The following is a 25067-nucleotide window of genomic DNA, read 5'->3' as shown; positions in this document are numbered from 1 at the left end:
AAATGCCGCAAGAATTTTCCATATGGCTCAACTTCGTTTTTAGATCAAATCAGCCTGTCGTAGAGTGCACAGACATGACCATACAACTACAGCACTATTACAATGGCAATTAAATAAGATACATAGACATAAGTTGATTTCAGTTCAAATGATCATTTATTGAAAATCCTAAATAAATAAAAGCAATTCATCTGTAGCTGTCCAGGACTCCATCTAAACATCACAAGCCTCCACGTACAGCAGCCTCCAAAGAACCCGAATAGCTTGGATCTAGATGAAAACACAAGTAATTAATCGTATGAAATCACTAAATGTAAGTTTGCAATGGTTTAAGGACTTAGACATACCCGAATCCAACTTGAGACCATCATGCATCACCAAATGGCAACAGGTGCTGATCGGCAATGAGGTATTATCATCAAACTCCTTTGCCCCCTCCATTCAGCCTGCAATGAGAGTTTCCATCAGCAAACTGTTGTAGCTCAGCAAAAGGGACAAATATTTCTAAATGGAATTTTACAAAAGAACTCAAATGACCCAAACTGATTGGTTTTCCAGGTTTTGTTGATAGGGTGCTGTCTTTCTCCACGTGGTCTCCTTTGTTAGAAACGGCATGCTTGAAAGCGTTCTGGCTTTTTGTTAATACTAAGGGAAATTTACTACATTTTCAAAAGGGTTCCACTGGGAGGTTTCAAGAGGTTTTGCAGCTATGTGGTTTACATTTGGTTGTAGATATAGATCCATTGAGGGGACTCATCTTAACATCCTTTTTTTTTTTATAAAAAGGGCCATTTCTCATTTGAAAGGGGCAGAAAAAAAATCCAGACATTTTCTCCTTTAGTGCAACAGTAGAACTGGCTGATATTTCTGAGACTAAGACCTCCTAAACTGAAGTGATCCAGTGGCTGGGGAGAGGGATCATAGACTCCTTTGAAGGCAGAAGTGAGGTTTTGTTAATAATGTTGGAAATCATATTGTTTCAGATTGCATTTGAAAAAGCCAGGGCAACCAAGTTGATGTTTGACTAAATTACACTGCAAAATAACACCACCGAGACTTGACTTATACCAGAACAAAAGGGTTTGCTTTGCTTACCAGCTGTTGACAGGTTTTATCTGTGGTGCTGATTTGTTTCTTGCATTTTGGTTGTCTTTGGATTGGTCGTTGCAAGGCGTCAATGTTTAGGCTTTGTGATGAAGGATCCATTTGCACTGAGGAAAACTACACCCATAGAGAGTTTGGAAAAAGGTGACATTTGCCCAGTCCCCAACAATGTGAACAATCATGCCCACATGAATATTCTGCATTGCTTTTATATTAAGTGGAATTTGGGGTTGTTCACCATGGAAAACTGAAGAGGTAAATGGATATTTATGCATCATTGTTTCTAATTCTCTTGAATAGAGTGTTGTTGCTCAAGATCTTTAATTAAAAACACTTTATTGGTAAATGAAAGCCATATGTTAGGGCATTGCAGGTTTAACAAGTCACTAGTATACAAAAGGAACACACTTAGATTCGCAATGGTACCATTAAATGGGAAGTGGGCAAGATAAAAGAAACTGAATTTAAAAAAGGACAAAAATAATAATAATAAAAAATAATAAAAACCTTCACAAGTTTGAGTACAGCTTGAAACTGAAGCTCGAAGTCCAGAGTTTAAAAGGGCGCTTTTTTGAATCTTAAAGTCTTTTTACATTTTAACGAGAAGCCATCATTTCTCATTTTTTTTTCTCCTCCGAGTCCATCTCAGTATCTGTTCCGGGCCATTCCTCTATCTGCTCGACCGCCGCCCCGGCCACCTCCTCGAGGCGCCCCACGGCTCGAGCTGCTGTATTCACGATGATAGCCTCGCTCAAGAGGAGGGGGTGGCCCTCTCTCCTGCCTACCCAGACGGTCACCACGACTAGCGGAGTACGGGTCACTCCGACTGCTGGGATAACTGTCTCGACTGCCATATCCATCCCGGGAACTGCTGCCATAGTCGTCATAACGACTGCTTCCGCCACTCCCACTGTAGGACGGAGGGGGACCCCTTGAGGGTGGGGCGCTGCGTGAGTTACCTGCAGGGTCAATGGGTCATGTAATTGGCAAAATTAACGTCAACATTCTTTGCAAGATACTGCGTTGTCAAGTGCCCATTTCCCTATATTTGTGTTACGACTAGCTCACTTTGGTTAGATACTTTCCAAATGAGGATAAAACAAATTTGGATCTCGAGTTACAGGTGGGACTAGTTAAACCTAAGATACCTGAACTACCCAACTGCAGTGTTGACAATTGCGCACTCAGAGCCCTTTGGCAGGTCACTGTTGAGTAAGTGCACTTTCCTTGGTTTGGTTTGAATTCCATTTAGATTGTAGGTTGGATACTGGAGCTCTGTTGGTTGTTTCGGACAGAGCTACCGGAACATTTTGGGGCAAAAAACAGCTTGCAAGAGATTCCTTGTTGGGTTTTTTTTTTTTTGTGGCACTCACAGGATGAAAAGACGCTGCATTTGATGTTTCCTCTTTTTGGCAATGACACGAGGCAGCCCTTTCCACGCGCGAAACAGGCAGTTTGAGTAGAGCCCCTTAACCCTTTTCACCACACTAAAGGTTTAATCTTACCGTAACTGTCGTAAGGGTCTCTATAGGATCCTGAACTGGGCCGATCCATGTAACCCCTGGGCTCTCGTCCTCCACCGTAGCCATCACGATCACTAAGAAACAGAGACGTTAGGCTGGATTCTTAAACTGCCATCACACACACACATTTTAGGATGTCCACGAACCTGTAACCTCTGGATCCTGACCCATAGTCATCTCTAGAACTGGAATGGCCCGAATACTCCCGGTATGGGTAATCACGTGGTGGCGGGGCATAGTCTCGACCGTCCCGTGAACTCATGTAGTCACGGCTGGAGTAGCTGTAAAACAACAGCTTGTGAGTTTCACTGAATACTGCAAGATTATTAGTCTAGTGTTGAATCACCTGTATAGTGTTCATTACTTTTGAGTCAGCATTTATAATTTTCATTCAAACTAAGTTTTAGTAATTTTTAGTTTGATATTTCAGGAATAGTTCACCCAAAAATGAAAATCACAATTTAATCATCCTCATGCCATCCTAAGTGTTTAAGATTTTTTTTTCTTTCAGATGAATACATTTGAAATTGTGTTAAAAAAAATGTCCTGGTCTTCCAAGCTTTATAATGGCAGTTAATAGCTGTTGAGATTTTGAAGTTCAATAAAACGTGTCCATCCATCATAAAAAGTGCTCCAGACAGCTACAGGGTGTTAATAAATACTTTCTGAAGCAAAGTGATGCGTTTGTGGAAGAAAAGTATCCATGTTTAAAACTTCAAACTGTAATCTCTAGCTTCTGGAATTAGAAGTACAAAACTAAGATTTGTAAAGAAATGTTAGTGGATTTTGATATAAGCCAAGAGGAGACTGGTTTTCCTTTTTTGTAAACAAAACTTGGTTCTCACTAACATATTTGCACCAGAGCTTACCCTGCGCCTACGTCAACTGCTGGAATGCCACTCTGTCGTGAACATGCTTATAACAGTTAGTGGAAGCTTGAAATTCTGGTTTTATGAAGTTTTAAATATGGATATTTTTCTTGCACAACTGCATTGCTTCACTTCAGAAGGCCTTTATGGAGTCCTTTTTATGATGGATGGATTAACTTTATTGGACTTCAAAATCTCAACGCCCATTCACTGCCAGTATAAAGCCCGGAAGAGCCAGAACATTTAATATAACACCAACTGTATTCATCTGAAAGAAGAAAGACACACCTAGGATGGCTTGAAATCATGGAATCATTTGCATTTTTGGGTGAACTATCCCTTTAATTTTTTATAAATATTTCAGTTAATTACCAAGGCAATCCTTCCATGTTTTTTCAAATCTAATATTTAGATTCCCCATCTTCATTTCTGTATTATTCATGCTTTTTACCTATCCCACCTGTCTTTACTGTAGTGGTCATCACGAGGCGGAGGACCATCATCCCGACGTGACATCAGAGAATCTCTGCGAGGAGGGCCGTATGGGTCCCTGTCTCTGGACATTGGTGCTGTTCAACACATTGAGAAAATGATTTTATGGTTCAGATGATTAACAGTACAAATCTGTGCATGTTCGCCAAACTCACGTCTGCCCATTGGCCCAGAGGGTGCAGATCTCTTAGGCGGGGGTCCTCCATTCCGCACTGGGGGGCCTCTTTTCAGTGGTGGTGGCCCTCTGGATGACATGCCTTTAAAAAAGGGTTCTACAATACCTACGTTATCTTGGTAACATTTAGGCAGCAAGCATGCATATTAAGCATAGACTCAGAACTTCTTAGAGGACAATCACTTCAAACAGATCATCAAAATAGTGTCATCATGGCACAGATTTAAAAAAGAGGGCGAGGGATAAAGTTCTGAATGGTACCTCTGCTGGGTGGTCCCCGCATTCCACTTGGTGCTCCCCTGGACCCTCGTGGACCTCTAGCAGGGCCACGACTCCGTGACGGTGGTGGACCACGGCGTCCTGAAGACTCAAACTGAGGTTTTGTGGCCTGTTCCACTTTAATAGGCTTTCCATCAAGGGGCTTTAACACAAAAAAACAGACTTTTAGGAAACCGCTCTTAAAGTACACAGACAAATAAATACAAGCAAATGTGTGCATTCATTATGTAAGCTCAGAACTTCTTGGAGGACAGTCGTGGACTATCATGTCAAACAGATCAATACCACAAATCTGAAGTTTACACCATTGCTACTCACCTTTCCATTCATTTCCCTCGCCGCGTCTTTTGCGTCACCAGGATTTTCATAAGTTACAAATGCAAAGCCTCTAGATTTATTCGTCTCACGATCCTTCATCAACAGAACTACAAGAGAGTTGGAAGAAAGCATATGGTTACACCAAAACATTTTTAGTTCGTCTAAAACTAATTTCAATAACCAACCAAAATACAGTTCTGCAAGAAAGTAATTTAAATAATAGAAAAACTACAAGTACCTTCTGATATTCTGCCAAATTTGCTGAAATACGCTTCAAGGACCTTCTCACTAGTTTCAGTGTTCAGGCCACCGATGAAGAGCTTCCCTGGTCGGTCTGCCTCAGCCATGCTTTCCACTACTGCAGGGGAGAGATGCATTCATGCATGAGAACAGTCCTGTGTTTTTCGTCTTAGAAAAATTAAATCAGCATAAGCTGGTCTCTCAAGGGTGCCTAAAACCACCAAACAGACCAACCTAACCATGTTGGGAGACCACCAGAGCACTAAACAATTTTAACAGCATTCTTAGGCGCAAATGCAAAATGCCAGTACATGATGTCGCGCGGTTAATGAAGCTAGAAAAGCTATTTGGTTACAGAAACACGTTTAATTTCATCATTCTTTGAAGTAACGTTAGATGGTTAACTCTGCAATGATTAGCTATAAGGCCCTGCCTAGTTAGCTGCAGCTGTTGAACACGTGCAAACACTAACTTACGAACCTTCACAAATATAGTTACAAAAGACACTAAACATTTCGGTTTACCAGTTTGCATGACATTTACATGTGCATTTTAAAGCATGGTTCACAAAATGGCGGACGCTTAAAATCATAAAAGCTACTGGCAGATGCCTCTTCAGGCCGTATGGCTAACTAAAAACATACGTTTGATTGAGAACCTCATAAGGGCACGATAAACACATTTAACCATAAAACACTACTTAGATTACAGTACATAAGCGAATAACGCCACATGCAAGTTCAAAATGGCGATTGAAATGGACGTTTAGAAAAACATCTTGCAGTCTACACGAGGCCATTTTCAGTTACGTTACCATCACAGCTGCTAAATATACACGGCTACGGAGCTGAGGTATTGTCAGATGAAACGTCCATCGGCTAACCAAAAAACATGATTACATTTAGACGAAATGTAATTTCATTCTATTTCATTTATCCATTAACTTACCTCAGGATCAACAAACAGAAACAAAAGCGCCTGCTGGTTTATATCTATATGTGTCTAACTGTATCGACCCGCCCAGCAGCTCAGTCATTAACTCTACGGTCAGAGGGAGGAACTCAACGGTTTAAAAGTCTCGCACGCCCCCTACTGCCATGTTTTCAAACTGTACTCATTTTATCCCTGCGATAACCATAACCAATCATAGCTGCACTCATTAATGATTAGTAAACAAAATAAATTAATAGAGTTTTAAAAATGTATTTAAACTGTGTTCTGGATTAAGATTCCAGTCATATCTGTAGCTAAATAAATGTTTGCATGAAGCCGCATGAGATCATATGAACAAACAAACACTATTACCAGCCTCAGAAAATTTCAAACGTATATTATATATTTGGAAGTAACTTCCCTAATAATATAATGATTGTATTTTGTTTGCTATCCATTAAACAGCCATTAAATATATGACTATTGACATATAATCATACTGAGTTGAGTGTTTCCATATCAAGTCAAGCCTGGCATTATTATTATTATTATTATTATTAGTATTATTAAAAAAGAAAGTTTGTTTTCACCTGTGGGACTGGTGGTAGTACTGCCATTTCCTTCAGGAAAACATTGATGAGCATTATGACAAACTTTACATATATGTAGCAAAAAAGGGGGGGAAATAAACAAAAGCAAAAAAAATAAATAAAGTAGATACAGCCTAAACTATTTATAATTAAATAAAACAAATAAACATGACTTAATATCATTTTATTAATGGTATAAATATATTCATAACAAAATTAAACGTTTTCTTTTTATTAAAGTAACAGAAATGCAAACACATTCAGGAGAACTTTAAACTGCATCAATAGAAAGTTTCACATGTAGTATTAATTTGGAAAATACATAAATACACAAAAAGAATAAAGATAAAAAATGTAAACAAATAACAATTAAATTAAAAACAGATGTTTTGTGTATTAATGACGTACTGTCGATGAATTGGAGGCGGGGCCACCGGTGGGCGGAGTTATGTGCATAGTGAGGAAGTGACTCTGATGCTTCTTGAGTCAGTAGCAGCTGCGAGCTCGTTGTCTTGGTGATTTTTTGTGTGAACCGTCGCCGGTTAGTTTTATGGTTTGCTCCAGCAGAGTAAACCGGAATTCTCGCAGGACGCTCTTTTGAAAAATGAAGCCTTTAAATCCGCGTTTTATATTTTTGCTGAGTTTAACAGTAGTCAGCTCGAGCTTTGGATTCTACCTTCCGGGTTTAGCACCAGTCAGTTTTTGCGAGGAAAAGTCAAAAGGAGATGCGGAGGAATGTCAGGTGAGCTCATTACTCTTCCGTGTACAGACAGTCGAGGCATAACAAATACAATACACGTTTAGATATTGAGTCAAGCAAATTCATGTTCAAAATAAAAACTGTTCATCTCTGAGATATGACTAATAGTCAGCTGTCCCCTTGACCCCACTCCCCTTCTGTCAGACTGATATACAGCTGTTTGTGAATAGACTGGACTCGGTTGAATCAGTCCTGCCTTATGAATATGATGCGTAAGTGTTCTTGATCTTTACAGTATAAGCTTTATTATTATACATGCATGCATTTCTATACAAGGACTGATCAGCGAGGGAATACTTTTTGCTTTAGGTTTGATTTTTGCAAAGATACGAATGAAAGAAGGCCCTCAGAGAACCTTGGGCAGGTGTTATTTGGAGAAAGAATAGAGACGTCACCTTACAAGGTAAGAAATTGATGTTTTTAGTTGAGGTTTTTTTAATCATTGTAGTTTAATATCATTGTGGCAGTGACATTTAGAAGATCACACAACTTGTTCATCGAGAGCTGACATCTCGTTTGTCAGGTTTTACTAGTTTTAGCTGACAGACAAAGACACTTCTTCCTTTTGTGTTTTGTGTGATTTGTTTTTATAATGTCATATATAATCATATATTGTCGTATGATAAAGCTGATTTTATTTAGGCAGTGTATTCCTAGTTGTTATTATTCTGCATTAATGTATTAAAATTAACCAATGTACTGAAATATACTGATTTTGGAAATTCTCCTTAGTTTTCATTTAAGGCTGACAAGGCTTGTGTGAAGGTCTGCACCAAATCGTATGATATAGGTTCAAGTGAAGACAAGTTAAAGTTGGACTTTCTAAAGAAAGGAATGGAGCTGAATTACCAGCACCACTGGTAAGTCTAGATGTGATGTGTACAGTAGGTGTGGTAGCAATAACAAAATAAAAGTTCAAAACGAAAATCTTGCTTTAACAGTTGGAAAGACATAATATCAGTTTGTTGTTGGAGGGTTTGGCATGTAATTATTTACGCGATCTCTAATGGTTTCCCATAAAAGATAAGTGGATTTGGTTTATCCTTAAACTTGTTTTTCAGGATTGTTGACAACATGCCAGTGACGTGGTGTTACATTGTGGAGGACGGTCAGAAAGTCTGCAACCCAGGATTTCCCATTGGATGTCTAGTGAACCAAGAAGGAAAGCCAAAGGATGCCTGTGTGATAAATGTGAGAGAGACAGCTTTTTATACCACTTTAATTGTGAGCTGGCAGTCTGCGATGGAATAAATATGATAGAATAAAAAGCTGGCATAAATGCAATGAATTGAATATAAATTCTGTAAATTATGTTAAATTAAGATTATGACGTTGATTTAATTTTATTGTTGGAAAAGGCTGTAATCCCTGTTTTAGGGATGGCGAATCAAACATTTGATGTTTTTAGTTTGTGTTAGATATTAGAGTAGGTCTTAAACATATGATACATCAAAAGTCATGAGATTTACAGTATTTATGGAATGGACTAAAAATTAACAAACTGTTTTGGTTATTGAATCATATATTGGTTTATTACTGACTGTTGTTCAGATATAATGGACCCTTTTCATATTTCACAGAAGAGGAAGTCATAATAATGGGCAAAAGCTTTGCTCCTTTTTGCTCCATTAGCAAAAGAAAACATTCATAATATAATTTATGAGTTAACCAAAGAGGAAAAATACAGAGAGTGATTGTTAATTGGAAGAGAGAAAGATGTCAAATTTGCCATCAATCCATCAGCTGTTAGAATTGCTTTGCTAACAAACTTTGCTATGTTTGCAATGTTAATATCTGTTTAAACAAGTCATCTGTGAAAAGTGTCCATTAAATAAAACTATATATGTTTATTTGTTCATTCACGTTTATTGGTTATATTTTTACAACATAATATAATAATATAAAATACATTATACATAAAAATACAAATAAAACTATATATGTTTATTCATTCATTTATTCACGTTTAAAAACATTATTGGTTAAATCTTTACAGCATAATATAATAAAAATACATTACCAAGAACAGAACTTTGACACAATGTGTTGCTGATTAATAACATTTCAGCTTTTTTTTTGTTTTTCAAAATAAGTCTATTTAGTAAAAGATGCTTTTTTGATTCTGTCTAGCTTCTGACATGATTTTATCCACTCTTTTAGGCTGATTTCAACAAGAAGAACACTTATTATGTTTTCAACCATGTGGACATCACCATATTTTACCACAGTGGAGATGAAACGAATGGGATGCATGCTCGACTTGTGGCGGCAACACTGGAACCTCAGAGGTCTGATTTTGCATATAACTGTCTGTTACTAACTTGACTTGAAATGGGGTATTTAAGACCTAATTTTAGCTTCCTGTGGGCCTGTATGATCAGTTTCAGATTTCATATTTAACTAGAGCTGAAAATTATAGGCATAGTGACACCTGTTTGCAAGCACACTTCAATAAGAAAACCGAGTGAATATTTACTTTAAGGCGCATAGATTAGAACATTAGAGTTATCTCGTCTGTAGTATAGTTTGTTACATATGAGTAATACGTATGTTGTCTGTTGAACAGCATAAAGCATAGTAATGATGAAAATCCAACATGTGAAGGAGCTCCCATGGACATACCAGCAGATTTCAAGAGTAATCTCAAAGTCACCTACACTTATTCAGTTACATTTAAGGTACGTTTGTTTATAAAGTCAGTACAATAAGATGGTTGGAAAGAACTATGTGTAATGAGTTTTTTTCTCCTTTTCTAGCAAAATGATGATATTAGGTGGGCTTCTCGATGGGATTACATTTTGGTTTCCATGCCTCACACCAACATCCAGTGGTTCAGGTGAGCACAAGCTGGTAGTAAATATCATACAGTCAAGAATAAGAAAGCTCTTTTTTCCATATCTCCATACATATTAATGGGCCGTCTTCATTTAATTTTTTCAGCATCATGAACTCTTTAGTCATTGTGCTCTTCCTGACTGGCATGGTGGCCATGATCATGCTTAGAACACTGCACAAGGATATTGCCCGGTACAACCAGATGGACCAGGTACCTTGAATTTACTTTGTTCTCATTCCAACTTTTATCTAGATAACAGAAGAAATGAATGACTCTGTAATGTCACCACAGTGTCTTGTGTCAACAGAGCTGACGCTCCCACATACGCACAAACTGTTAGAGCAAATTTGCAGTTAATATATTGTGTTTGCTTCTTGCTCAAGCAGAGACCGACCGATAGCTTTTCTCTTTGTTTCAGTGTGGTCTTATTTTTCTCATTTTAATAACCATAAGAATACCTCCAGTCACTGAATCCTCTGTTGTGACATTCACAGGCAGACTGGGTTAAGATCCCTCCAGCTGCAAACATTACCTATGTAAGCTTATTAGCTTATGTTGTCACTGGTGATTATGATATGATGATTGTGTGGTTTCGGGAACTTGGTAAAACAAGTGTAATTATGATGTTTGTTGCTCCAATAGATTTTTAGATTTTGTTGTAGCTGTTTTTTATTGTATGGTTAATGTCACTGATAAAGCATGTGTGGCACATACCATCTGCTTTTCCATCACAATTTCAATAATTGAGTTTGATGACCGTCTGTAATGATTTACCGGATGTCGGTCATGTGCGGCCATATTGAGATTTATTGTTATATGTCTTGCAGGAGGAAGCCCAGGAGGAGTCTGGCTGGAAGCAGGTACATGGTGACGTGTTCAGGCCGCCCAGGATGGGCATGCTTCTGTCCGTCTTCCTCGGACAGGGCACTCAGGTCTTCATCATGACCTTCATCACCCTTTGTAAGTGCATTGGAACAGAAATGAATTAAATGTACTGCAGATTTTGCATTGTACAAATTAAACATAAAGGATTAATTCTCTAGTATTTTAAGAACACTTTAATATTTGAGTGCATTCCATAAATGTGAACTTTTCTCCACTAATGTTTATTTTTAATTAGTGATCAATTACAAATGGTTGTACACAGTTTGGTAATTTGTTATTTCTTATTACTGTTATCCTAGCATGGTCACGCTTTATTTCAAGGTCCAGTTCTCACAGTTAACAAACCATTTACTACTGCTTTTGCCTCAGTAAACTCCTAATTTGCTGTTTATTAATAGTAAGTAAGAAATCTGTTAAGTTTAGGTATTGGGTAGGATTAGGGAAGTAGAACATGGTTATGCAGAATATGTGCTTTGTAAGTACTAATAAACAGCCAATATGTTAATAATAGGCATGCTAATAAGCAACTAGTTAATAGTGAGAATTGGTCCCTGTACTAAAGTGTTACCAATAGCATTAAATGAAAAAAAGTGACAATCCTGCTTTTCTCTTTAGTCCTGGCCTGCATGGGCTTCCTGTCTCCAGCCAACAGAGGGGCTCTCATGACCTGCGCAGTGGTGTTGTGGGTTCTGCTTGGCACACCTGCTGGATACGTGTCTGCCAGACTCTATAAGAGTAAGGAAATACTGTAATATGGAACACTTATTTTACTTTATTTTCTATTGGAATCATTATGAAAGCATTGTAATTTTTCATCTGAAGAGCTATTCATTTTTTCTTCTGTTCATTTCCTGCATTTTAATTTGGGAAAAAACAGAGTCCACCTTAAATATGTTAAAGATTAATCAGAATGAGCTTTATTGCCTAGGAAGCTTATACAAACAAGGAATTTATCTTGCTGAAAGGAGCCTCCAGTGCAGAAAAAGTACAGACATACTTGAGGATAAAGGCAATAAAACAGAATATAACACAATAATAAAAAATAGGAAATAAAATGTAAACAATACAAATCAATACAGTGATTAAAAATATAGAAAATTGACAATATATAGAATTGTGAATGTGCAGATATGTTATTTACAGATGTACAGTTTTGAAAAACCCTGTTGTCAGTTTTAATATTGATTGCTTCCTCAATTTCACTTGGTTTCATCAGCTTTCGGTGGTGAAAACTGGAAAACCAATGTTCTTCTCACCGCTTTTTTGTGTCCTGGGTAAGTTGAATACTGTCTTTATTGCAAACACTAATAGATTTCCTGACAACAGGAATAAATTGATGTATGCCAGTATGCAGTTGCAGTATGCTATGTTTTTGCAGGATTGTGTTTGTGGATTTCTTCATGATGAATCTGATCCTGTGGGTAGAGGGCTCATCCGCTGCTGTTCCCTTTGGTACACTGGTGGCCATCCTGGCACTGTGGTTTGGCATCTCTGTTCCTCTCACTTTTGTGGGTGCATACTTCGGTTTCAAAAAACCAGTGAGTATGCCTTCTTTAACAGACCAACTTCTTAAGCGTTTTTCAGCAAAGTACATTTTTCATTCCTGGCATTATAATTATACTAAGAAATGACATTTAATAATCAGCTCCCAGATTTTGATACTCTTGCTCATTCCTATTTTTTTTAAATTTATTTTTGTATTGTTATTGCATTTCCCATCTGTGTGAGCTTTTCTTTTGGCATGCTGTCATGCACGATATCATGAATGTGGGTGTGTATTTGTTTTCCTGTTTTAACAGGGCATCGAGCCACCAGTGCGAACAAACCAGATCCCACGCCAAATTCCTCAGCAGTCCTTCTTCACCAAAGCCATGCCGGGCATCATCATGGGTGGCATCCTGCCCTTTGGCTGCATCTTCATTCAGCTCTTCTTCATCCTTAACAGCATTTGGTATGATCTGAAATCATATGCTGAAATGAGTTGATTTGAGGATTGATGTTTTGGTCCTAACGGTGCATGCAAATGTTCCTCTGCAGGTCTCATCAGATGTATTACATGTTTGGCTTCCTTTTCCTGGTCTTCATCATCTTGGTTATTACCTGCTCTGAGGCAACTGTTCTGCTCTGCTATTTCCATTTATGTGCAGAGGTGAGATTTAACACCTTATAACAAAACTAATTTCAGTGTAACATTTTTCTTTTTTTGTGTTTGCTGGTTGTTCAAAAACAACTAATATGACAGTCAAGGACTTTATACTGACATCTAGTGGTGTGGTCTAGTGGAGTTTGTTTCCCTAGGCCACTGATTTGAATGAATTGTAAAAATTTGTCAAATATGCTATGTTTATTTATTTTAATAATTGCTGGTGTTTTTGACTTTTATTTAAAGCCTTCTTATTTGTGTTTGACAGGATTATCACTGGTGGTGGCGATCATTCCTGACCAGTGGTTTCACAGCAGTGTATCTGTTTGTCTACGCAGTGCATTACTTCTTCTCAAAACTACAAATCATAGGGGCTGCGAGCACCATTCTCTACTTTGGCTACACCTTGATTATGGTGCTCATTTTCTTCATTTTTACAGGTAGGCGGAAGATGGCATATTTGCTTTAGCTTTAAAAATATTTTCATACATATACACTTTGTGATTGGAGTAGGGATTCCCGAAGTTTTTTGTCAACCAGATCCCTTTGATGAAAATATTTACTTGACTTACCTCCTGAAATTTAATATTAACATTTCAGTCATTTAACATTTGTTCTCTGAAGTTGGTTAATGGCCACATGACATGCAAGTAAATAAATTAAATATTTAATGTTTTTTTAGTAGTATAATTATATTTATAATGTAGAAATGAAAACAAAGATTAAAAATCCCATAGATTTACATTGACGGAATGTTCAGATGAGCCAAGTCTATTCCAACTCCAACTGTCCAAATTCAAATGTAAACAAACTGAAGCCGTTCACACCAAGCACGATAACCATAAAGATTACAATAAAGATATAGTTCTAATATAGATATAATTGTTCTCAATATTAAAAGAAATAGCAGAGTCCACACTACAACTATAACGATAAAGGCACAGAGAAACGATATCTATCTATCTATCTATCTATCTATCTATCTATCTATCTATCTATCTATCTATCTATCTATCTATCTATCTATCTATCCTAGCGACATGCTAATCATGTAAGAAACATATTAACAACATGTCCTTTCATAGACAGCAAGGATCCTTACATGATCAAGGTTCAGAAACTTAGTAAGGAGATCGTTAAAATAATCCATTTAGCAAATAAGCTCTCTGTAAAGTAATGTGGAGTAACATAATATGACGTTAACCCTCAATGATCCAATTGCAGAGATTCTAAATTCTTATAAATTTCTTTTGCCTCACAAAATTATGTTTCCTTTGAAATATGATACTACTTAATGGTCAGTAACATTAATACGAATTCTTATGTAAATAACATTCAGAAACTGCATTTAAAATGAGTAAGGATGAATAAATAAATACATTAAAAATAACCATGCACACCATGGAAAGATGCACAAATGATGTTTTCTCTTTCATAAAATGTTAATGAGTGTAAATGTCAACATTATCAGACTCCTAAAGTATTGAAGTCTGACAGGTAAAACGATCTTATGGATGGAATGCAGTCAATCTGCTATTTTTTTTTTTTTACTCCCGGTCACAGGCTTCTGTAAATATTTAGTTTACAGATAGAATTACATTGCAACTAATTTAAATGGTGAAATGCAAACATATTTAATAGAGGCTAAGTTGTAATTTCTGCGCAGCTGATGCAACCGCCCCTGATAAAGTACCATTTAAAAGCTACAGGATTTGTATCCTGTTCCTGAAAGTTGATGCTTACTATGGTTAGTGTAACATGCAAAATGTTTGCCTTATTTTACGTCACCTACAATATCAAATATCAGATTTGGTTCTGCAGTGTTTCCCTTCTGGTCCTTTCGGTTGTTGGGTGACCAGTTCTAGTTGGTTTATTCCTGCCCAATGGGTCATGCTGTGTTTAGGCTGAGGGTAATTGGGACACCTATAAATATTCCTCATCTTTTATTGTTGTTGTTGAAAGACAGCGGCGCTCCCTCCGGCCTTAATCAAATCTCTGTCGCTTACCCTCATTGATATGCTGAGGCGGAGGTGGCGAGAGATGGCTAGCTTTCAGCCAGCCGTAAACATCTACACATGCTTACCTGTTTCTCTACAAATGGCATGTAAATGTCTTTTTTTCTTTGCAACAAGTGTTTTCCTCACCCAGCATGAAGTAAAGCGTTTTGTCTGCTGTACAACTGCGACTGATCGACTCGGTAAAATAGCCCAAGCTCCTCAGTGACATTTCATGTTGAACCTTTACAAAAACCCTCCAGATTGCCAGTGTAATTGCAGCAGTTCTCACGGCTTTGCTTTGAATGATGGGAAACCACCGTCATCGGATTCTGAGTAGATATTAGCCACAGTCTATTTGTTGCCATGGATTCTACTAGATGCTTTAGCATCCCTGGCTACGGCTGTTATGGCAACTTCCATGCACAATTGAGGGGAGAAAATGTAAGGCACGATTGAAACGAGGCTTACTGGATCACCATTATGCTCTCAGTCCCTCACCTTAAAGCAACGGGTCCCAGAAATGGCTTGTTTTTGTCCAAACTAGCATGACTTTTTAGATCCTGAGAGCCAAGTGAAGATACACCGAGAGAGCGTGTGTGGAAGGTGAGGGGGAGGACTGAGAATTGTGTGTATATAAACACATCTGAAAATAGATTCCGAGCTTAAGATTTAAATCAGATTGGCTGTCACTGCCGCCCCAGCGATGATTAGATTTAATCCTGTGCTTCATTACACTCAGCTCAGTTTGGCTCTGTCAGATAATTTGCTGCATTGAAACAGCACTATTAATAGATGGTTATCTTGTAAAATGCCACCCAAATGACTCTAGATGTGGTTTTAATAGAAGCACTGTTTCATAATGTGCACACTATTAGTTAGTCTGGCACATTTTGTGACATCTTTTATGTTGGCCAGTGCTCTTCATTTTATTTCTCACATTAATTTTCAAACATGTCTCCTTCTGTGCAGGTACTATAGGCTTCTTCTCCTGCTTCTGGTTTGTAAATAAAATCTACAGCGTGCTGAAGGTGGACTAAGGGAGGGACATTTGGAGAACACAACATCATCTTTTTACAGATCAGCTTTCATGTGAAAGTCTGAATAGACATTTAAATGAAGGTTAAAAGAACGGATGGTGTGTTTGGCTCAACTGTAATTCACTGACCTGCAGTAGGTGTGTGTGAACTCCAAAAACCCTTTTTAGTGCTTTACTTGTTTCGGGTTGCCTATGACTTCATTCCAGCTAAATCTACCATGCTGAGAGCAGAACCCCATATCTTATGCATAAAATTGTCTTTTTATGATTTTATACTTATCCAAATGTATGTTTTACATTTTATGTTTTATTTAATCATCTGTAAAGACATAATTTGAGTATTTAATAGTTATTTCTGTCCATGTTTTAGCCTTTGTACATTTTTGAAAGATCAGATGGGATACAGTTTCGGGTGCTGTCACATTTACCTTTACAGTGAAATTCCGTGGGCTAAAAGCCGTCATCGCAAACTGGAATTTTGAGTGAGTGACACGTGAAAACATTCCACACACAGATTTCTCATGGGATTCAAATTTGTTCATTTTTGAGTGCACAAATTTGTCGCACTGATCAATTTTTAAAGCTGCTTAGTTTGGAAGTGACCTCTGAGTAAGAGGTGTAGCATTACTACATCATAATAAGTTTCACTAATGTAACACCATTATTTGGTGGAATTTCACAGTGAATAACAGTCATTTTTGATTGGAATCCACGTGTTTTGGAGTATCGCTTAAGGGCTAAAACGTTTTTTTCCCACACAGATTTTGTCATGTCAAGTTGGTCACGCGAAGATGACATGTTGAGAACAGAAAATTGGTTTGGAAGTGACTTCGTTGTAACATTTTTTGTTTTTTTTTGCCTGTGAAATTTAGCCTAGTTGATTTCGCGAGTGAAATTCATTCATTTAGATCACAATCAGGAATTTCACGTGAGGGTGAAAGAATTTGGGTTCAAGACGAGCTGCTTTGTTTAAAAAGGGCTTCTGTGTGAGCTCTGCTTTATGCATCTCACTATTGACAATATACGAAGGAATTTTTTTGCTCATGAAATTTCACCTAAATTTCACTAATGTGACCGCACCTTAAGGCATGTAACACCACACCACAGTAAACTCTGTAATGTCACCTATTGGTGAATATCAGTAATATTTTTACTTTGTTGTTAGTATCATAAAACTACTTTGTTTTGTTATGTTTTTTATAGTTTTATCTTGCTGATGAATTGTTTTTATGGATTGAAGGGAATTGAATGGTTAAGAAGCACATTGTTTTTGCTACAGGACTCTTTTATACAAGTAATAGTATCTAAATAATGGGAGATATTCAGTGATTTTTATACTTTGTAAATTATTAAAATGTAATTACATTAAGAAAACTACATGCTTGCACATCTTTTTCCAATCATTTTAATTTAAAACCCACAGAATGTACTGAGCTTCAAGTCTTATGATGAGGTATGCATAAACATTCTTCACAATGTTATAATGAAAGAAAAATAAATCACAAAGTACATCATTACAAAAATGTCTAATTCTAAGCTTTTTTAAAAAAAATATAAAACAGTCGGTTGTTACAGTTGGAGTAAACATGATGACATGTTTCAGCTGACTCTGCTGTTTTATTTTTTGAAAGTGACTGTCTACAGTTTTGTAAGTGCTGCAGACATTGCTGGAAACTGGTATACAGTTGATAGTATTGCTGCACTCACTTGTTTCAATATACCTGTAATACTTGCTGTAGCAGTGGAAATTGCAGGTTTGACTCATGATTGATTCAGCTGACTTCTAAACACCCCAGCCAGAAATTAATATTGAAGCACTAGCAGTCCTGTTTTGTACAGGGTCAAGCTAAGTGCCCAAGAACGGTTAACATTCCTGCCTTAATGCAGTGGTTGAACTCCATAACATAAAGTGCTTCAGCAGTTTCGAAGCCTGCTTTTTTAATCATGTCATCATGTCAGTTTGGCAGTGTGAGGGGATTGAACATCTCATATGACACAGAGAGGATGTACAATTTACAATTTTTATAGGGAGGCACTCTTAAAGAGAGCGGACTCTTCACACCGGTCAAGAGGTACATCATAAATACCCTGAGATCCTGAGCTCATTAGCTGCTTGGGTGAATCTCACAAAAGCATGTCCAGGTCGCATTTCTCACACAAAAATTTAAGTATAAACCCATCAATAAATAATTAAATCTATAAATAAATAAAATGACAGTTCAACAAACACTACCATGATATTTTTCTTCATTTTTTTTTTTTTCCTACATTAAAATAATAAGAAATGGTTGAATGGGTGGGAACAATGCAAATAAATAAATAAAAAATAATAATAATGGTCCGAAATAAGGCTTAATTTTCTTTTTTCTCTCTCATTTTGGGGTGAAATATAATCAGACATGATCTTGACAGTTTTCATGTGACTCACCCTCTTCAAAACACTGAAACCCCTCCACATTACACATCTTTTAAATACAAACAGAAATACAGTGACCCATACCCTAATGCTGATGTGATTCATCGCTTAAGTATTATTGGTGCATGAACAATAAATAAACAGATTTTTTTTTTTGCAATTTAGCTTCCCTTTGCTTGAAATTACTCTTACATTTACATTGTTTCTGTAAGAGAACTTTGATTCCAGTGACAATGGTTCAGTTGTATAACAAAGTTGATAAGTATGCTTAGAAAAATAGACCAAAATCTTTCCACATGTATTCTAAATTCATTTTAAAACAACATAAGGAATACTTTGTCTTTAAATTGTAAAGCAGTAATACATTTGACATGGATGTATACATTTTGTTAGACATATTATACACTACTATATGCTGTCTCAAAAAATATTTTTCCAACATTTTACTTTATTAAAACACTAAAAGAAAATCAATATTCTGTATTTGATGGAGCACTTTATACTGTCTCCAATATTTTATATTTTAAACCACACATAAAATATATTAGATGTCAAGCCTTGTGTATTAAATGAATATTTAGACCTTATTTCTAGTCTGTTTAAATAACCATGACAAATACTGCAACTGATGGTATATTTTCAACCACTTTCCCATTCACAGAGTAAACACTACCATTGAAAAGTTAAAGGTTGATAACATTTTTTAAATTGTTTTTTAAGTCTCTTATGCTCATCATGGCTGCATTTATTTGATCAACAATACAGCAACAATAATGATATGAAATTTTACAATTTAAATACCTCTTTTCTATTTTAATACATTTTAAAATTATATTTATTCTGTGATAGTAAAGCTGAATTTTTAGCAGCCATTACTCCAGTCTGTAAAATAAAATACATATAAATAAATCTAACTCTTGACTAAAAGATAGTTTAAACAGTCTATTATCCAGCCAAGAAAATATGTTTGCTAGACTTTTCTGTTGTGGTCAATGTTATTTTTGTAAAAACTAACCATAAAGTAGGTCCATAGCACAGCTAGGAACACATATGGTTACATATAGCAGAACAAATATGCATTCTCAGATAAAAAGGTACAGAAGCTGCCACTGAGGCGGTACCTTTTAAGAAGGGACTTTTCGGACCATTTTTTCCCATTTTTTGGTACATATTAGTATCTTAAAGATACATGTTACCACCTAAAATGTACATATTAGTAAATAAATGGCACAAATTAGTACTTTTTAAAAGGATACTGCCCCAGTAACAGTTTTTGTACCTTTTTGTCTGAGAGTGTGGTTGTATTAAGTGAACTTGTGTTTAAAGGCACAGTATTTGATTCAAAAGTACCAAATTGTGCCCTAAATGGAAACCAAAAGAGATGTATATACCCCAGATATGTTCAGAATTTGCCTGTAGGTGTTTCCTCAGGTTGTTTGTTGGTGTTGCTGTGTACTGTGAGCTCCTTCTCTGAGCTCAGACTGATGGAGGTGGTTTCCTTACGGCTGTCTTTGGACCTCCTCTCTGTAGGGGAAGAAGACACGGTGCCTTCCTCCCAGGTTCGGCGAGGACACACTCGGGCAGCCTGGCTTGAGAGATGGGTGTGCGCCATGCGTCCATCCGTCACCGTGAAGCAACTGTCCACGCCGGAGCCCTGACTGATCCGGCCCTGCCCACACAGCGGCCCGCAGAGCAGCGCCAGGAACTCCTTGCGTACGCTGCGGTGCATGTAGCCATAGATGTAGGGGTGTAAGCAGCACTGCAGGAAGAAGAGAATGAGCGCCATCGAGGCCAACCAGGGTGGCACCGCTGCACTAGAATAAATTGATATCGTGCTTAGAATGCAGTACGGGCCCATACTGAGCACATAGGACGCCATGATGACGAACACCACCCGCGCCGCCTTACAGTGATAATGGAAGCGTCTATGGCGGGTTCTGATGGGATAAGAGGCCGAAAAGGGGCCTTCCGGTTGGGGATGCCTTTGGGGGCTGGAACAGGACGCTTGGGAATCTGGAGGGGGATTGGATTGGATGGGGTGAACGAGGGCGTTCTGCCGCCTTGCCGCCCTGAATACCATCCAATAACAGCAAAGCATGATCACCAAAGGCAGCCAGAATGAAAGTGCCGACACCAAGGCTGAATACGAGTAGCTTGAGGACCACACAACAGTGCAGGCTTTGTGGCGCTGGTCAAATTCGATGGTTCCCCATCCATAAAGCGGCGGAGTGCTCTGAAGTACACTAAGAAGCCATGTGAGAGCGATCAGGTTGGTACCCAGGTGAGGTGTCATTCGTGTAGGGTAGGACAGAGGGTGGATGATGGCCAAATAGCGATCTACGGAAACCACGATGATGGTGTTGACGCCAGCGAATGCAAACAGGTGCATGAGCACCACAAGGGCTTGGCAGAGTCGGGCGTCCAGCGGCCAAACCTCAGGCACGGTGGCGGCGATGGCAAAGGGCATGACCAGCACCGTCTGCAGTAGGTCGGCCAGGAGCAGGTTAAGCACGAAACGGTTGGCAACGTGGAGAAGTTGCGGCTTGCGCTGGAATACCAGCAGCACCACAACGTTTCCAAAAAGTGACATGCACACAATCGCCGATATGAGCACCATCTTCACCATGCTGTTCACCAGAGAAGGTGCGCCAGGGTCCCAGGGCACTGTGCTGGTGTTACTGCCCAGAGGTGGAAAGGTGGGCATGGTGACAGAGACAAGGTGGAAGATAAAGCATTAGGAGCCTTTCGGATATCACCAACACCAGCCTGAAGGTCTGACAACTGTATTGTCACTCTTCACACCTTGAAAGAGGATGTAACACAAGAAGAAATGTTCAGCACATCCTGATCCCTCTTAGATGAATGTTCACACTTGTCAGTTCTGTGATGATATTTGAGTCACAGTGAAACAGACATCTGAAAGAACTATTGTGTCCAACCTACACATACATTTTACATATTTATTTTTAGTCATTAGCAGAGGCTTTTAGGGATGCATAATGTATATATAAATATATAATAAACCTCTGTACCATATATATATATATATATATATATATATATATATATATCAGTACCATATCTGTAATTAGTTATTACAGATCTTTTAATCTGCCAATACTGACTGATGAATGAAAGCCTAATTAATTGTGCTACATTATGCTCTCTATTTTTACATTTAGATGATCTTTGTTGTTATCTCCACTTACTAAAAAAAAACTTTTGTAAATATTAAGTATACATTTAAAATGAATTTTTTGTTTGTTTTATTTTTTAATTTATTTAAAATTGTGATTTTAATATGGGAAATATTAAATATGAAATCATTATATATTTATAATATTTATCATTTACCAGCCATAACTTCAGAAACTAATACAACTAAAAGCAATAACAAACAAATATTGCCTTATTCCATCAACTAGAATTTTAACTCTAGAATTGTTTCTTCGCAAATGCTATTACACAACTTGATAAAACAAAAGCCAACAATATTTGCAGTACTCACTGCAGTACTCAACTTCAAATTTGTACTGTACACATACTTTTATATATACATATTGTAATTATATAGTACATACTATAATAAACCCTTTTGGATAGCCTACATAGTGCTTACTACAGGCTACAATCAATGTACTTTACATGCATTTCCTATATATCTATACACAAAGGTTCTAGTACCTGCTATATCACAGCACATACTACATAGTATAGTACTTACAGCATTTATGTACAAATCAGCATGCACATTTATACCTAATCACTGCATAATAAATAGTGAAACAGTGTATCTGTATACAGAGACAACATATTAATCCATTTTAATGGTTTAGAAGCTGTGTGGATCGTATCTTACCTTTTCTTGAGTCACTTGGTAAGCACGGGCCAAATTATTTGCATCTACCTTTTACGCGAACAATGAACAGCTGGAAATCACCACTGTCATAATTCCATTGTTAACCGCGCGCTAAAAGTGGCGCTGGTTTCTCTACGGTGCAAATCTCAAGCAAATATTACCAATGAATGGAAGGCATTTACCGTGTGACGAAAGGCATTAACGAAGCATTCGTTCGGCTCTTTTCGAATGGCTGTCGGTTGTCAGTCGCCTTTGTGTCTGTCTCTTCACTGAAAGCTGGGCTCCAGTGATGTTCTCCCATGTTTTAGTCTCCTCAGTGTCATCAACGACAGTCGCGTCCTCTCGCCTCTGCTCGGCTCTGTGTGAGCAGGACTTCATTCAGAGATGGAGAAGCATCAGTCAAGCGCTCGCTGGTGGTGTCAGAGCAGATATTGTTTTAATAAACCGCCGTGGGTTTCTGTTACCTGCTTGTGAACATGCGGTGGCGCACACACAGCAGTGTCACAGCGGTTACATGTCATCATCAGCACCACACCGTTCTGCTCATTAGCAATGTAACGCCGTTGGTGCTCTCGAGTGCACTTAAACACAAACCTTCCACAATAAATAATCGTGCTGATCACAACCAGTGGGTAGGCTATACAGTCAATGAGTGTGGTTGAACGCAAAAATTAAATAAATAAATACATGCCTATATATATATATATATATATATATATATATATATATATATATATATATATATATATCCCCATACGCGCGCGCGCGCGCGACAACACACACACACACACACACACACACACACATGAAGTATATACTACAAATATAAAGTATATACAACAACCACACATATAATGTTAAATATACTTACTGGGAAATATTACATACTACAGAATGTAGTTTACATTGATACTAATTGGGTACTTGTGTCATGACCCTTTTTTCTTTTCTTCTTTTTTCTTTTCTTTTCTTTTCTTTTCTTTTCTTTTCTTTTCTTTTCTTTTCTCATTCTAGGCATTTTAAATTTAGTTCATACTAGATGGATGAATATTACATTTGTAAAAAAAATTCTAGATGTGCAAAAATAATGACTGTTTTCAGTGACAAAGTATCAAACATATATTCATCTTCCATTGTTTATTCAAACTCACACCGTTGGTTGAGCCAATGTTGTGTCGCACTTAGTCATGCAGCCCAAACAAACAGATTGCAAAAATCACAGAAAGATAGGCCTAATGTGTTTTACACATTGTTCTAAAGGGCCGCAAATATAACTGGTTTGCATTTTACTGTACTGTATTGACACACACGGCTTTTAATTCCCTCTCTATCAGCTAGCCAAAAAATTTTCTGTTCTGATCGAGGTACTGGTGATGGTTTCGTTTAGATCAAGACGACTATTATACTACTGATAGCAAACTCATATCAATGTGCTGTTGGTGTTTAGCACCATCTAGTGTATTAAGAGACAAATTACAACTGAAGTTTTTAAGGACGTAGAAGGTCTGTTATCATCATCAAACCTAGCCTGTTCCTTCTTATTTACGCAACTCTCATGAAAATATCAACTATTATTTCCATCATCTAACATGGATCATTGCAATTACTATCTTTCCACGTCCCTGAGATACAATTTACCTTTTCATAATTCCTTTTATGTAAATTCAAATGATATAGCCATAATATGGTAATGAAATAAATTTAAATCCCGTTTCTCATTTCCTCTAAATCCCTATCTTTGCTATTCTCAGTGAGATTTATTTACTGAATAATGCAAAGAGGATTTTATTACACATTGCAGGGTTGTGTAAGAATCCACATTGTGAATAATAATTGATAACTGCTTGTTACACTGCATTATACTACAGTAGAAGAGGCCACCTAGTGGCTCTGGTGATTAGGCTGGATTACAGAAGCATCTCAACTCAGAATCCTCTCTGTTTGGTAATGATGCTAATTTCACTAAGTAAATTAGAAGTTTTTAAATTGTGGATTTGGTGTTTAGGTTGAAATATGAACACTTTTATTTATTTAGAGTAATCATAAATATTACGTTCAATTTGTGTGATACTACATTTAATTAATTTGGTTACATGTACAGTTGGTCCTTTTTTTTAAAACTCACCAATCTGTCATACACTGCATGCTTACCCTCATCCTAAACTAAATGTGATGGCCACTTTCTGGCCACGAGCGAGTGGTGACAGAAAGATTCTGGACCTCACATATAAACAAACAGAAGCTCTACAAGCACTAGCACTTTAGAAAAGCTCCCATTCACATTCCCAGATCACAAAATGCTGTTTGTATGGATGCTCAAACAGTTTAGGCATGATTACTTATGTTTTCCCTGGAAGGTGATTACTTTGCTACTCTTGGCAGCCATTGTCACAGTCTGGTGCTTCCCATTCATGCAACCGGACCACCGGCACAAAGGAGCGAAGTGCTCGATTGATGACAGTCCTCAGTGGGCCAAAGGAAGACATTAAAACTACTTGTATGGGGCTCTTTCAGGAGATTAACTTACTATGAGGGCTACCTGCCATGGACCCATTGCTTGTATTCACGAAGCCAGTACAAAGGCCTTTATTTTTTTAGCCAAGGCCACAGCT

The 25067-nt window shown here is 37.5% G+C and overlaps 3 protein-coding genes and 1 non-coding gene across 5 annotated transcripts; 1 reads left to right on the top strand and 3 right to left on the bottom strand.

Annotated features, from left to right (window-relative positions):
* Window positions 1-133: 133 nt before the first annotated feature.
* Window positions 134-6087, bottom strand: LOC109049092 (RNA binding motif protein X-linked). The gene is made up of 10 exons (XM_019066764.2): window positions 5949-6087; window positions 4999-5118; window positions 4761-4867; window positions 4425-4584; window positions 4144-4260; window positions 3957-4065; window positions 2774-2908; window positions 2610-2701; window positions 348-2063; window positions 134-270 (listed from the first exon to the last, which is right to left on the bottom strand). The coding sequence occupies exons 2-9, from the start codon at window positions 5105-5107 to the stop codon at window positions 1750-1752; spliced, it is 1143 nt and encodes a 380-aa protein (XP_018922309.1). The 5' UTR covers window positions 5108-5118; window positions 5949-6087; the 3' UTR covers window positions 134-270; window positions 348-1749.
* Window positions 4318-4380, bottom strand: LOC122139713. The gene has a single exon (XR_006156489.1). It is a non-coding gene; the product is annotated as a small nucleolar RNA SNORD61 (small nucleolar RNA).
* An 885-nt stretch (window positions 6088-6972) lies between the features above and the next one.
* Window positions 6973-17697, top strand: LOC109049090 (transmembrane 9 superfamily member 2). Of its 2 annotated transcripts, XM_042738464.1 has the most exons (18): window positions 6973-7265; window positions 7428-7495; window positions 7593-7686; window positions 8016-8143; window positions 8345-8474; window positions 9444-9571; window positions 9850-9961; window positions 10040-10119; window positions 10224-10329; window positions 10614-10655; window positions 10947-11079; window positions 11620-11739; window positions 12221-12278; window positions 12383-12542; window positions 12804-12955; window positions 13042-13153; window positions 13416-13587; window positions 16114-17697. In XM_042738464.1, exons 1-18 carry the CDS (start codon window positions 7128-7130, stop codon window positions 16179-16181), a joined length of 2001 nt encoding a protein of 666 aa, XP_042594398.1. In that variant the 5' UTR covers window positions 6973-7127; the 3' UTR covers window positions 16182-17697. The 2 variants fall into 2 exon arrangements, with proteins under 2 accessions (XP_042594398.1, XP_042594399.1); XM_042738465.1 differs by lacking the exon at window positions 10614-10655 and having other exon boundaries at window positions 6974-7265.
* A 1693-nt stretch (window positions 17698-19390) lies between these two features.
* Window positions 19391-23086, bottom strand: LOC109060373 (probable G-protein coupled receptor 101). Its single transcript, XM_019077537.2, has 2 exons — window positions 22456-23086; window positions 19391-21398 (listed from the first exon to the last, which is right to left on the bottom strand). Exon 2 carries the CDS (start codon window positions 21298-21300, stop codon window positions 19999-20001), a length of 1302 nt encoding a protein of 433 aa, XP_018933082.1. The 5' UTR covers window positions 21301-21398; window positions 22456-23086; the 3' UTR covers window positions 19391-19998.
* Between the last annotated feature and the right edge of the window lie 1981 nt (window positions 23087-25067).

This window comes from Cyprinus carpio, chromosome B14 (genome assembly GCF_018340385.1).
Source record: "Cyprinus carpio isolate SPL01 chromosome B14, ASM1834038v1, whole genome shotgun sequence".
Taxonomy (NCBI): Eukaryota; Metazoa; Chordata; class Actinopteri; order Cypriniformes; family Cyprinidae; genus Cyprinus; species Cyprinus carpio.
The sequence above is the reverse complement of the archived record's forward strand: the minus strand, read 5'-3'. Positions and strand labels throughout refer to the sequence as shown.